Below are 13483 nucleotides of genomic sequence, written 5' to 3' on the forward strand. Positions count from 1 at the left end.
AAAGGCCGAGCAAGCACCAGCACAAGGTTAAACTCGAGCAAACTCCTTGTTCTACTCTTTCCCCACTTCTCACTATTGCACTCGACTTGTCATATCAAAAGCACAATCAGGGTCAGGCATGGTGCCCACATCTATAATCTGAACACTTTAAGAGGCCAAGATGGGAGGACGGCTTGAACCCAGGAGTTCAAGACCAGCCTAGGCAACATATCAAGGCCTCATCTCTACTTTAGCTAGGCATGGTGGCACATGCCTATGGTCCCAGCTCCTCAGGGGACTGAGGTGAGAGGATTGCTTGAGCCCAGGAGGTCGAGGCTACAGTGAGCCATGATTGCACCACTGCAATACAGCCTGCGTGATAGAGCAAGACCAGTCTTAAAAAAAAAAAAAAAAAATTTACATCAACTTCCTAAGGGTCAAACTGTAAGCTAGAAGAAAATGGAGGAATGCAGGGAATATTTCCAACCTTAAGTTCTACAGATTCAAACTATCGATCAAACATAAAGATAGAAAAAAAGCATTTTCAGGCATGTGGCAGGGTAACAAGCTCATCCTGGTTTGTCCAGGATTTTCCTGGCTTCAGCAGCATTAGTCCCACATCCTGGGAAGAATCCTCAGTCCTAGGTAAACTATTTACCCAGATATAACCTGGTTAAAAAAAAACAAACCTAAAATTCACATGTCTCAATAATCTCTCAATCCCAGGCAAATCAAGGAAGTTGGTGACCCTTGATGAGGTCTCAAAAACTTTCTGTGTCATGGTCATTTTCTAGCGAGGTTACTAGAGGATTCTGTCAACTGAATCATGAGATTTAACAAAAAGTAAGGACTGCAGCTCACATCATCCTCAATGGTGAAACACTAGACATTTTCCCTGATGAATGGAATAAGACAAGGGTGCCTACTCTCACTATTTCTATTCAACATTGTACTAGAAGTTCTAGCCAGGGGAGTTAAGCAAGAAAATAAATAGTATCCAGATGAGAAGAAAAAAGTAAAATTATCTGTTTGCAAATGAAAAGATCTTGTATATAGATAAATCCTAAGGAATCCACTAAAAATTATGCATTAATAAACAAATTTAGCAAAGCTGCAGGTTACAAGATCACTATACAAAAATCTATTGTATTCCTATAAACTAGCAATGAACAATCTGAAAATGAAATTAAGAAATATTCCATCTACAATAGACTCAAAAAAGAATAAAATACTTAGGAATACATGTTTTAAACTACGAAACTAATGGGAAAACATATTTGTAAATTATATATGTAATATAGGACTTGTATCTAGACTATATAAAGATGGTTAAAGAGTTTGAATAGTTATTTCTCCAAAGATATACAAATAGCCAATAACGCACATGAAAAAATACACATTTTTAGTTACTAGAAAATGCAAATGGAAACTACAATGAGATCCCACTTCATGCCCACTAGAATAGCCACAATCAAAAAAAATAGATAAGTTTTGGCAGGGATGTGAAGGAATTGGAATCCCCATAGATTGCTGGTGTACAATGGTGGAACTGCTTTGGAAAACAGCCTGGCACTTCCTCAAAAGGTTAAACATACAGTTTAACAGGACCCAGCATTTATACTCCTAGGTATATACCTAAGACAAATGAACATATATGTCTACACAAAAGCTTGTATACAAATGTTCATAGCACTATTCCTCATAATAGCAATCCAACTGTCCACCAACCGATGAATAAACAAAATGAAGTATGTCCATACAATACAATATTATTCTGTCAGTAAAAGGAATGAAGTACTGATACATGCTACAACATGGATGAATCCTGAAAACACTCCATTAAGTGAGAAAAGCCAGACACAAGGGCCACATAATGTATTATTCCATTTATATGAAATGTCAGAATTGGCAAATCTACAAAGGCAAAGTAGACTGGTAATTGCCTAGGGCTGGGAGGTTTGAGAGAAAATGAGGAGTGAATGCTAATGCATACAAAGTTCTTTTTCAGGTAATAAAAATGTTCTGGGGCCAGACATGGTGGCTCACACCTGTAAACTCGGCACTTTGGGAGGCTGAGGCAGGTGGATCACCTGAGGTCAGAAGTTTGTGACTAGCCTGACCAACATGGTGAAACCCCGTCTCTACTAAATACAAAAAATTAGCCAGGCATGGTGAGCATGCCTGTAATTCCAGCTACTTGGGAGGCTGAGGCAGGAGAATCACTTGAACCTGGGAGGCGGAGGTTGCAGTGAGCTGAGATTGTGAAATTGCACTCCAGCCTGCGCAACAAGAGCAAAACTCTGTCTCGGGGGAAAAAAAAAAAAGTTCTGGAATTAGATAGCGGTAGTTATACAACCTTGTAAATATGTGAAAAACACTGAATTGTACATGTTAAAGTATAAATTTTAAGATACGTGAACTATATCTCAAGTTTTTAAAACCGTACATGTGTCTGGTATGGTATGCCATGTGCACTTGGTGTGATGTGTGTGCACGCATACAAGCATGTGTATGAGCCTGGAGAAAGGTGTGCAAGGACACATCTCAGTATACTGACACTGGCTGCAGGATTAGACGGGGAGTGCTGTGTGTGTGTGTGTGTGTGTGTGTGTGTGTGTGTGGTGATGTGTATGCATACATACAAGCATGTGTATGAGCCTGGAGAAAGGTGTGCAAGGACATCTCACAGTATATTGACAATGGCTGCAGGATTATAAAGAAGAAATTCCTTTCAACAATGTTGTGTTGTTTTGGGAGTATTATTAGTTTTGGAGTTTTAAAAATTTATTCCTAAGTATTTTTTTATATATATTCTATTGTAGATGGATTTTTCTTAATTTTTTCTTTTTTTTTTTTTTTGAGACAGGGCCTCACTTGGTTGCCCAGGCTGAGTGCAGTGGCACGATCATGGCCCACTGTAGCCTTGACCTACAGGGCTCAAGAAATTCTCCCACCTCGGCCCCCTGAATAGCTGGGACTATAGGCACGCACCACCATGCCTGGCTAATTTTTCAAGACGGGATCTCACTATGTTGCCCAGGCTGGTCTGGAACTCCTGGGCTCATGCAATCCTTTTGCCTCGGCCTCTTGAAGTGTTGGGATTACAGGAATAAGCCACCACGCCTAGCCCTGTGGTCATGTATTTTCTAATATTATAATTGTCTAATAAAGAACTAGCAAATATAATTGTTTTAATCAGAAGAAAACTGAACAAGGTAATAATAGTGATAGAACTGGACAATTCTATTTTCCAAATTTTCCAAATTACTTTTGTAATTAATTAAACAACTGCTTTCCTAACTGTCACACATCTATAACATATGGTGGAGAAGAAGATACCATTGCTAAAAGCAACACAAACATTAACTGTATGGCTACTAATGGATCTGAGGACACATGAGATTTGTATATAATTCTTGAGGGCAACTTTCTGTAACTGAATTTAATGAGAGAAAAAAGGAAGCCACCAACAATAGAATGATATGCTTCCTTTTAACAGGAAAATTTAACGAGAACAAAACTGATCATACTCTTCAAGTTAATATGGAGTTTTAACATAATATCAATTAAAGTCCCCAAGTGGTATAATACAAAACTTGATCAAGTCACAGTGGAATTCATTTTAAAGAAATCAAACAATATTAAAGAACAGTCTTGAGCCCTTTAGTAGACAATGGAATGGTATATTTAGCCTACAACATTAAAGCAGAGAGAAATTTCTAAAATCTAACATAAAGAAAATCACTGAAGGCAGTATCGATGTGGTAAAATCCCCACACTAAATTCAGTGAATCAACTGATAGAAGAAAAGCAGTGAATAAGAAAATGTGAGGATTTGTAAAACTACAGAAGGATAACATCCAGACTCCCATCAATGAGTAAGTGGAGTTAATGAGTTAACAAAGTAGGAAATAACAACAGTAAATCACTGTGTAGAAAATGTAATTCTTTCTATAAATAAAGAAATGCAAAGTAAACTATAAGCTATCATCATTAACTGTTTAACTAAAATTTTAAAACATATTTCTTACCTGGTATGACTAAGTACGGCCTGCCCTAGGAAGGAAAGCATATAAGGCCATTATGAACATGCTCTACTGCATTAGCAGGAAGTGGGCAGCTACCACAAGACTCCAAATAGTATGCCAGACTCTACCACGTGCCCTTTTTAAAAACCCACCAGCATATATAATACTTACCAACACCAAAACTAGACTAACCAAGAAAAAAAAAATTTACCACTGACTACATCTGGGGTTTTAAGCCACCTGAGGTTCTAAACCTATTTATGTCACTATTTCCCCCTCAAAAAAATAAACAGCTATCTCAAAAACGTAATATGAAGATATGAATGAAATTAAAATGAAAAGGATAGGATGCTTTAATTTGGGGGGAAAGAAAGAGAAAACAAAAGTTTAAACCCTGGATCCAGCACTAACTCTAACCTATACTAAATTTCACAAATACTATAAAACATTACTCCAAATGAATTAACTCTACACTAGTCAACACTTGGCAAAAACACTTTTTTGCAAAATCTGCATTAAAGGATTTTAGTTTTCCTCCATTGGAAAATCTTTCATTATTTTTAAAAATGTATTTGAACGGTGTGATAATTCTTTTCTCCTACCACATATCCTAGGTGGTCCTAGACAACAGGCCTAAAAACCCGACGGGTTCAACTCTGCTTATCTCAAAACGCTCCTTCAAGACTATACCCCTCCCAAGGGGATTCTCTGGACACAACTCAAATGCTTTCTTCTATCTCCTTGCCTTCCAGGAATCCCTTCCTCCCTTCTCCTGGCTTCTTCGGCCCTGCACCCATGAAGGCCAGCACAGGCATCACCTTCTCCAGGAAGTATTTCTGACATTCCAGAAAATGGGTCTGGACCCTTCCTCTGCATTCATCACATGGGATTGCAACAGTTTGTCCAAGCTCCCCCTAAACTGTGAGCCCCTTGAGCATCTCCCTCCCACTCTATATGTCTGACTGCTACAACACAGCCTGAAACATCATAGAAGGTATGCCACATATACATGGGATGGGAGGATAGAAGGGCAAGCTGCATATGAAGAGAAGCCTTCTCTTAAAATCAGTGTGATCTGCAACAGGAAAAGGCTGTCTCCCTGTGGGGGGAGGCACACTCATAAAGACTAAATCATTTCCTGCCCGTTAGGGATGCTATGGGAAGGACAGAAAAGCTACCATGATTGAGTCAGCCGCAGACACATGGTACAATCTGACCTATACCATTGAAAGTGAAGGAGCCTTTGAAGAAGCACCAAAGAGAGAGAGAAAGGAGTCTTTCACCAGCCATGTGACATGCAGAATGGCCACACCTCAGCCATAATGGTTGAAAGGGGGAGGAAACAAAGAAACAGAAAGTTTGGGATCCGGGCCCTAACCCAGACTGTGTGAAAGCTCATTTTCTCGAATGCCAGAAATGCTTCCTAGAGAAGGTGGTGCCTGTGCTGGCCTTCATGGGTGCAGGGCCACAGAAGCCAAGGAGAAGGGAGGAAGGGGTCCTGGAAGGCAAGGAGGTGGACCATGTAAAAGCTGTCCACAGTTGGGATGGACACAGTTGGGATGGGACAGTGTTCAAGTGCCTGGCTCCATGGTAAACAAAATCAGGGCTCACATGATTCAGGTGCATAGGCAGGTGGTCCCTGAACCCAGGTAGTCTCCCCAAGAGATGTTCTGAGGCAGTCCACAAATATAGCACATGCAAAGCATATTATCAAACTCAGAGGACTTCCACTGCTCTGAGATAGGAATTATCAGGGACATGTGCACACACACACTCTCTCTCTCATATATACACGCATACAGAAAGAGAAAAAGAAATGTGTATTACCTCTCTATCTTTAAGAATATTTAAGGTAACTTTAGTCAAGGAGCTAGGTACATTTTGCTTACAAACAACATTTCATGAATTGCTATGAAATTTTATAGAAGCCTAATTTCCAGGGCTCGAGTTACAGTTACTGAACAAATGTAACCATAATGTGTGCCACTAGCATCTCAACCACATAATTACCCAGAAAAAATTAACAGATACATAACTTATACTCTAAAATCCCCTAATAACCACATGTTCAGAAAATGTTCCTAAATAGGAAAACACTGACCAATATTATTAGCTTAACTTTTCAGGGAATAAAGACATCATAAAGCAGATTATTCCAACTTTTCAAATATGAATGAAAACAGAAAACTCCTACTTGATCAGTAGCTCTCAAAGGGAGGGTAGGCCCTGCCTCCTGGGAGTTTGGGAGTGTGTGGGCAGCGTTAGGTGTCCTTGGGGCAGTCAATGGGCACTGTCCCCTGCCCTGCACTACCTTCACACATCCCATTAGACATGCAGGTAGACAGAAGCTGTTTAACATTCTTCTGAGCCTGTAACCTAACTCGATTTTAGATAGGAACCCAAATAATTTTTTGCATGCTTTTATTATATCGTGAATTTTCCAGGAATACAACATGTCTGATTCTGGCCTTTACTAAAATGTAATTGCCTTTTTGAAAATACTCATCACCAAAGCAACACTGCCTGTGTATTCTGGGTTACCAATCAAGACACACCCAGGCTGTGTGTGTGTGTGTGTGTGTGTGTATACACAAAGATACAAAAGATTTATAGTATCTTTTGCATTGTATGAGTGTCCATGGCCCTCATGAGATAGCTGCTGGCACTGAATATATGACACTAAGCGAAGGCTACACGTGCAGCCTGGGTGTGTCTTGACCCCGATAGGGTCAGGAGGCAGAGATGCCCAGAAACCCTAGCCTGCTCTAGTTTGTCTTTGTGAGTATCAAGGGACAATGTGGTTAGGGTATAACAATGGAATGACCTCCTGCCCCTCCCCAAAAACACATATGTAACTCCACTCACTTGAACCTAAGTGGCATTGAACCCGGAGAGAAGGAGAGTTGGATACTTGGTTTGGGAGGACAAGCTGGTGACACCCACAGAGGGCACGGAGCCTGCCATCCCTGAGAACTAGCAGCTGACATAGTCCATGCCCAGCCAAGCCACCAACAATGTCTAGAGACCAACTTTGGAAAACTGATGCAGCATCCAGACAGGCTAACAGGAACCTCAAATTTAAAAGTTAATACACAGCTGAGTATCCCCAAACCCTGAGAAAAGGGCAACAAATTCTACACCTAAAGAAGTGATGCTGCAGAACACAGAGTTAGTAAAGACACAAGACTTAAAAACAGGCACAATCAACAGCCTCCAAGTGGTGTGAGAGGATATTACACTCATAAGAATCAACCAGCAATCTTAAACATTAAAAACTGGAATCACTAAATTAAAATAAATAAATAAAAGGTGAGCCCAAGAACAATTGTTATCTCTGGGAGAATACTGGGCTTGAGGGATGATCAAAGGGGTCTTGAGTTTTATCTATTTACAAAAGGAATGTATTTTTACTAAATAAAAAAAAAATCAACAGACATTTTCAAAGAAATATATTTTCTGGATGAAATGGGAATTTAGTACTTCTACAACTTCACAAGCAGTATGAGGGACCAAAAGAATCATTTCCTGGCCGGCACAGTGGCTCACGCCTGTGATCCCAGCACTTTGGGAGGCTGTGGCAGGTGGATCATTTGAGGTTAGGAGTTCGAGACCAGCCTGACCAATATGGTGAAACCCCGTCTCTATTAAAAATACAAAAATTAGCCAGGCGTGGTGGTGCACGCCTGTAGTCCCAGCTACTTGGGAGGCTGAGACAGGAGAATTGCTTGAACCCGAGAGGAAGAGGTTGCAGTGAGCCAAGATCATGCCACTGCACTCCAGCCTGGGTTAAAGAGCAAGACCCCATCTCAAAAAAAAAAAAAAAAAAAAAAGAAAACAAAGCAAGAATCGTTTCCCAAATTAACTTCCTCCAAATAACAGTCCCTCAAAGTGACAGCAGGCCAACTAGAAAGAAAAAGAGCGCCACAGTCCCATTAATTTGAGTTAAATTACGTTTTTTTCATTTCACGGCCTCTGGGTTAGAACACAATATAGCACAGACAAATCATACACCCATGTCTCAGAAAACATCAGGCAGAGAAATGTACCTTGACTAGATCAACAATTTTTTTTTTTTGGTGGAGTCTTGCTGTGTCACCCAGTGCAATGGCACAATCTCGGCTCATTGCAACCTCCACCTCTCAGACTCAAGCAATCCTCCCACCTCAGCCTCCCGAGTAACTGGGATTACAGGCATGTACCACCAAACCCAGCTAATTTTTGTATTTTTAGTAGAGACAGCGTTTCACCACATTGGCCAGGCTGGTCTCGAGCTCTTGGCCTCAAGTAATCTGCCCGCCTTGGCCTCCCAAAGGGCTAGGATTACAGGTGTGAGCCACCATGCCCGGCCCACCAAATCTTTACATAAGCTTCAATTTTTTCTTATTCTATGGACCAATACCCTTTTAGAAGGAGCGTTATCCCCATTCCGGCTTTTAGATTAAGACACCCAACAACACTGGCATTTAGTACAGAATCTCAACCCTCTTTTCCTTATTCTAAATTCCCTCCTCTTACAGTGCCAAAAACAATAACCCACATCCATCCCAGGGGCCGAGCCAAGGGCAGGGCTCAGGAAGTGGCAGGGGAGCAGAAGGGCCCAAACGAAGGTGGAAACAGAAGCTGACACATGTGCTCTGCTCCACCTCAGCAGCACCAGTTCAAACACATATGCTTTGCTCTCCGCCCTATGCCCTAGACCCCACACGAGCATGGGACATCCCCAGGACATTTCCAGAGAGCATTTTAAATTTCCTTAATCTTAATGTTTTTTACATGTATTTTCTAATTTTCCTCTATATTACTATAAAGAAACTTTTAGTGATTTTAAAAATCTCACAGTCATCTCACATCATTCTCCCGTAATTCCACCAGAAATGAGGCTGAGAGAATACACAGACAGCCACAGCACAGTTCACACAGTAAAACATCAACACCTTAAGGCCTGTCCACATGAAGTGGGAAACTTCTGAACAGCCGTTAGAGAACACAGCAGACACCCACTGAGACTGATGTGGATGAGCAGTGTATACAGCCACTATCATCTGTGGAAAGGTTAAAACTGAAAAAGTAGAGAATGTGGGACATTAATCGTGGAGGCCATGGGCACAGGGAGAACTCTCTGCACTTCCTGCTCAATTTTGCTGTGAACCTAAAGTCAGTCTAAAAATAAACTGTATTAACCAAAAAAGAAAAAAGTAAGAAGACAGGCATAGATAAGTATGCTTGTATTTTCATAGACTATCTCCTGACCCGTACACCAGACACTGGTAACAGCAGCCACTTAGGGTAGAGTGGATAAACACAGTCACCTCACTGTGTAGAGCAGAACAGAGCCACAGACAGGGCCGTGAGTGAGAAGACCACCAAAGTTCTACTATACACCCCCCCGTACTTCTCAAATTGTTTTTGATATATGCATACAGCATTTTTCAAAACACCAGTTAAAAAAAATAAAGAAAAACTTTTACGGAAAAATAGGAAGTTCCAGGGTAAAAGGGGTGCAAGAGAGTCAAATCTAAATAAAAGCTAGAGCAGCAAAATCACAGATGCTTGGCCCCAAAGATACAAAGCTGACCTCGTGAATGCATACTTTTGGGAAAGAAATGACCAGTGAACCCAGGACCATGGAAGCCTGGGTGGCACAGCCACCCAACATGAGACATCTCAGTGGTATAAGCCAGATGCTTGCTGCCAGGAGCCAGCACTGCACCAATGTAAAGCTCACAATGCCCCCTAGAAGCAGGGACAGCCACCCAGGGCCAACTTGAGAAGGAAAAAAGCTAAAAAACAAGGAAAAAGTTGAAGAATCCTCATCCCATCCCCTGAGCCACCCTAAATTGGAAAATACTCAGCAGACACAAAAAGCCTCTCAAGAGGACACTGCCAACCCACTCGGGCAAGGGATCATACCCATATGCCCTGAACACTTCTGGGGCCACCATGCCTGGTTTCCTTTCTTATTCAGAACTCAGGGAGGTATGTACATGGGGTTTATTGCTTGTTTTCCTTGGAGAGAGAAACAGTTTTCTGTTTTTCTTACTTAAGACCCAGTACAGTGAGCAGGGCCCCAAAGGCCTCAGGAAGGAGGCTGCTAGTCACCACACCAATCTGTGAAGTGCTCATCCTGCCAGCCACTCTGGTACCAGGCTCAGCCATGTGGTTCTGGGCTCAGCCATGCTGCCTTCAAAAATTAGGGGAAACAAAAGGTCTGGAAGTTTGTTCTCCTAGGAGAACTTGAGCATCCAAAGTGACATTTCTCCTGCTTTATTCAGCTTTTCACTAGGGACACTTGGATAATGCTAAGTGTTTTCTAGGTCACAGCTAGTCCTACCTACCCACTTATTGGGAAGCTCTAGCAGCAGCAGAATAGAAAGCTCTGGGTGAGCCTGCAAAGCAGGAGGCATGCTAGTGGGCAGGAGGGAGAAAGTGTGCAAACACCCCTGCTTCCCATGAATCGCTAGGTCACAAAGCCCCACCGGGTGAGGGAAGGTGTGACCCACTCAGACTGCTGTTTCAGACTCTGCTATGAGGGTCATGGGAAGAGAGCACTGGCCCTCCTTGGGAGAAGATTCTGGTCCAAATCTATGGTGTGGCTCAGCTATCAGCAGTGAAGATTGAGAGGCACTGACTGGTTTCTTTCCCCACATTCACCCTCACCAGCCCCCCGTGGTGAAGAAGGTTGGGTGTCACTTCCTCCAACCTCTGCAGGGCAGAGTGTGCTGCTATTACAGGGCCTGCTGAACCAGCATCTCACCCCTACTGAAGAATGGGTCAATAAAGATAGAAAAGTTATGACAGAAAAGGAGGGAAGGAAGGAGAGTCCCTTCCAATGGTCCTCACAATAATACCACCCACAGAGATCGGTGTGAAATTTTGCTTTCAGAAGTAGAATGTGCCCAGACAGAATCAGAACTGCTCATTTAACATGGGAACGGCGAAGCGCCCACTCCAAGACTTCTGCTAGTGGGTGGCCACAAAGAAGCCATCCTCTCTCCCTTCCTGACTCAAATTGTACAACTGCTCAAAGGAAGAAAGAGAAGCCAGAGGTTCCTCTGCATCAGCCAGAGGCCGATCACCCTGATCCAGGCTGCCAAGTTAGAACCCAAGCTCCCAGATCAAGGGACAAGTCAGAGGTGGAGCTCTTTGATCAAGGGGCAGGTCAGAGATCAAGGTCCCCATTGAGGCCCGGCAGGGACGAGGCAAAAGACTGGGGCAGGCTGGCAATCTAAAACCCCATTTGCCCCAAGCCCCTAAAAAAAAAAAGTATTCCATAAATACTTGCTGAATCCAAGAACCAAACCTAGTACTTAGCTTATACTGAAAGCTTTAATTATACTATCTCATTTAATCCTTACAACAGCCCTTTAATTGTTATCACCCTATTGTATATAAGAAAAAAACTAAGACCTCAGTAAAAAAAAAAAAAAAAAGAAAAGGCTCTCTTCCTCGGCGCTGCCTACGGAGGTGGCAGCCATCTCCTCCTCGGCATCATGGCCGCCCTCAGACCCCTTGTGAAGCCCAAGATCGTCAAAAAGAGAACCAAGAAGTTCATCTGGCACCAGTCAGACCAATATGTCAAAATTAAGCGTAACTGCCGGAAACCCAGAGGCATTGACAACAGGGTTCGTAGAAGATTCAAGGGCCAGATCTTGATGCCCAACATTGGTTATGGGAGCAACAAAAAAACAAAGCACATGCTGCCCAGTGGCTGCCGGAAGTTCCTGGTCCACAACATCAAGGAGCTGGAAGTGCTGCTGATGTGCAACAAATCTTACTGTGCCGAGATCGCTCACAATGTTTCCTCCAAGAACCGCAAAGCCATCGTGGAAACAGCTGCCCAACTGGCCATCAGAGTCACCAACCCCAATGCCAGGCTGTGCAGTGAAGAAAATGAGTAGACAGCTTGTGTGCACGTTTTCTGTTTAAATAAATGTAAAAACTGCAAAAAAAAAAAAAAAAGAAAAGAAAACTAAGGCCCAGGGAGACGAAAGAATTTGTTCAATGCCAGACAGCTTATCAGTGTCAGAGCTAGCAACTGAATGCACGGTCTCTAGACTCCAAGATTCATACTCTTATTCCATAACATAATTTTTTTAAAAGGGGGAAAAAGACTAGAGTCAGGAAGTAAAAAGATAAATGTAACAGTTTCAGAGATTAAAGGAGCAAACCACAAGGCAAGAGACAGGTATCCTCCTTGCTCATCCACTGGGAGAGTCTAGAAGCCTGACACCACAGCACCAACTAACACAGCAGGCCCAGCTCTTGGCTTGTAATCTCAATCTCTTATCAAAACCCAAGGACTTCTTGGAGAAAGGGTCCATTCCACAGCCAGGGCAGGAAAAGAACTCAAACCTGGAACTTCCTGTAGTGTACAAGAAAATAAAGAAGTGCTCGAAAAATGATGCAAACATGTTAACAGGAAAAGTCAACTGCAAGAGGCCACTTGAGCAATTAAACAATAGTAATGGACCATAACCTATGGAATAACTATCCATGAATACACACTGACATACACCAAGAACTAATAAATAAGTAGAGGAAAAAGAAAAGCTCTTCCTTACAGCATGTGAAACTTACAGTCCTTACAGTCCATTTGTTTTGGACTGAGCTCCTGCATAAGGCCCCAGCACACCAGACCAAACCAGAATAGAGACAATCAAAATGAACTTTAAAAAGGGCCAGTTTTCCAACAAACAAACCAAAAAAAAAAAAAAAAAAAAAAACCAGGAGATTTCAGTCAACTTGAGTCAGCAGGTAAGGAAGACCCCTTACCTGTTTCAACCCTATGAGGAAGTGACTTTGAAACGACCCATCTGCTTTTTGTTCTCTGTGTCTGCTTTTCTCAGCCCTTTTCTGCCTATAAAACCTACCTCCTTTGGTCAGCTCATGGGAATACTCATTCTATTTTACAGAATGAGATGTTGCCCAATTCTAGAAACACAAAAGCCAACTAGATCTTTAAACTAAATTTGTTATAATTTTGTCTTTTGACAAGTATAATTCTAAATAATAAATGGAGAAAGAATGATAAAAATAGAAAATCATTTAGCAAACAGTACAGTAATAATTGTTTCAGGCAAGAATAATCAGTGGTTGCTAAGATTAATGGTAAAAGTATGCTGAGAAACAAGATATTTATCTAGTCTCAAAGTTATCTCCCCACAAGATACTTACTAATTACAAAAAGGAACACAGTAACTCCACAGTGGAAGAAATGTGCAGCCATCCATTCAGCCAAATGATCACAGTTATGATCACAATTAACATCAGAAGGAATGGGACAAATCCTGGCATGACACACTAAAGGCCCACCATGGTATTCTTCTGTGGCATTCTTGCCAAAAACATATAACACGAATACAGTCACAAGGAAGCATCAGACAAAACTATAATGAGGGACATTCCACGAAAAAAAAATGGCAATGAAGGAAAAAAAAAAGGACCAGTTCTCTTTAACTGTCAAGGTCGTGAAAAGA

The 13483-nt window shown here is 41.9% G+C and overlaps 2 protein-coding genes across 3 annotated transcripts in view; one reads left to right on the forward strand and one right to left on the reverse strand.

Annotated features, from left to right (window-relative positions):
* Positions 1-13483, reverse strand: part of NUDCD3 (NudC domain containing 3) — a 106669-nt gene that overhangs the window by 72024 nt on the left and 21162 nt on the right. The window lies entirely within an intron of this gene.
* LOC117980945 (large ribosomal subunit protein eL32-like) lies at positions 8088-12860 on the forward strand. Its single transcript, XM_034964031.3, has one exon. The coding sequence runs from the start codon at positions 11498-11500 to the stop codon at positions 11903-11905; it is 408 nt and encodes a 135-aa protein (XP_034819922.1). The 5' UTR covers positions 8088-11497; the 3' UTR covers positions 11906-12860.

Source organism: Pan paniscus, chromosome 6 (genome assembly GCF_029289425.2).
Source record: "Pan paniscus chromosome 6, NHGRI_mPanPan1-v2.0_pri, whole genome shotgun sequence".
Classification (NCBI taxonomy): domain Eukaryota; kingdom Metazoa; phylum Chordata; class Mammalia; order Primates; family Hominidae; genus Pan; species Pan paniscus.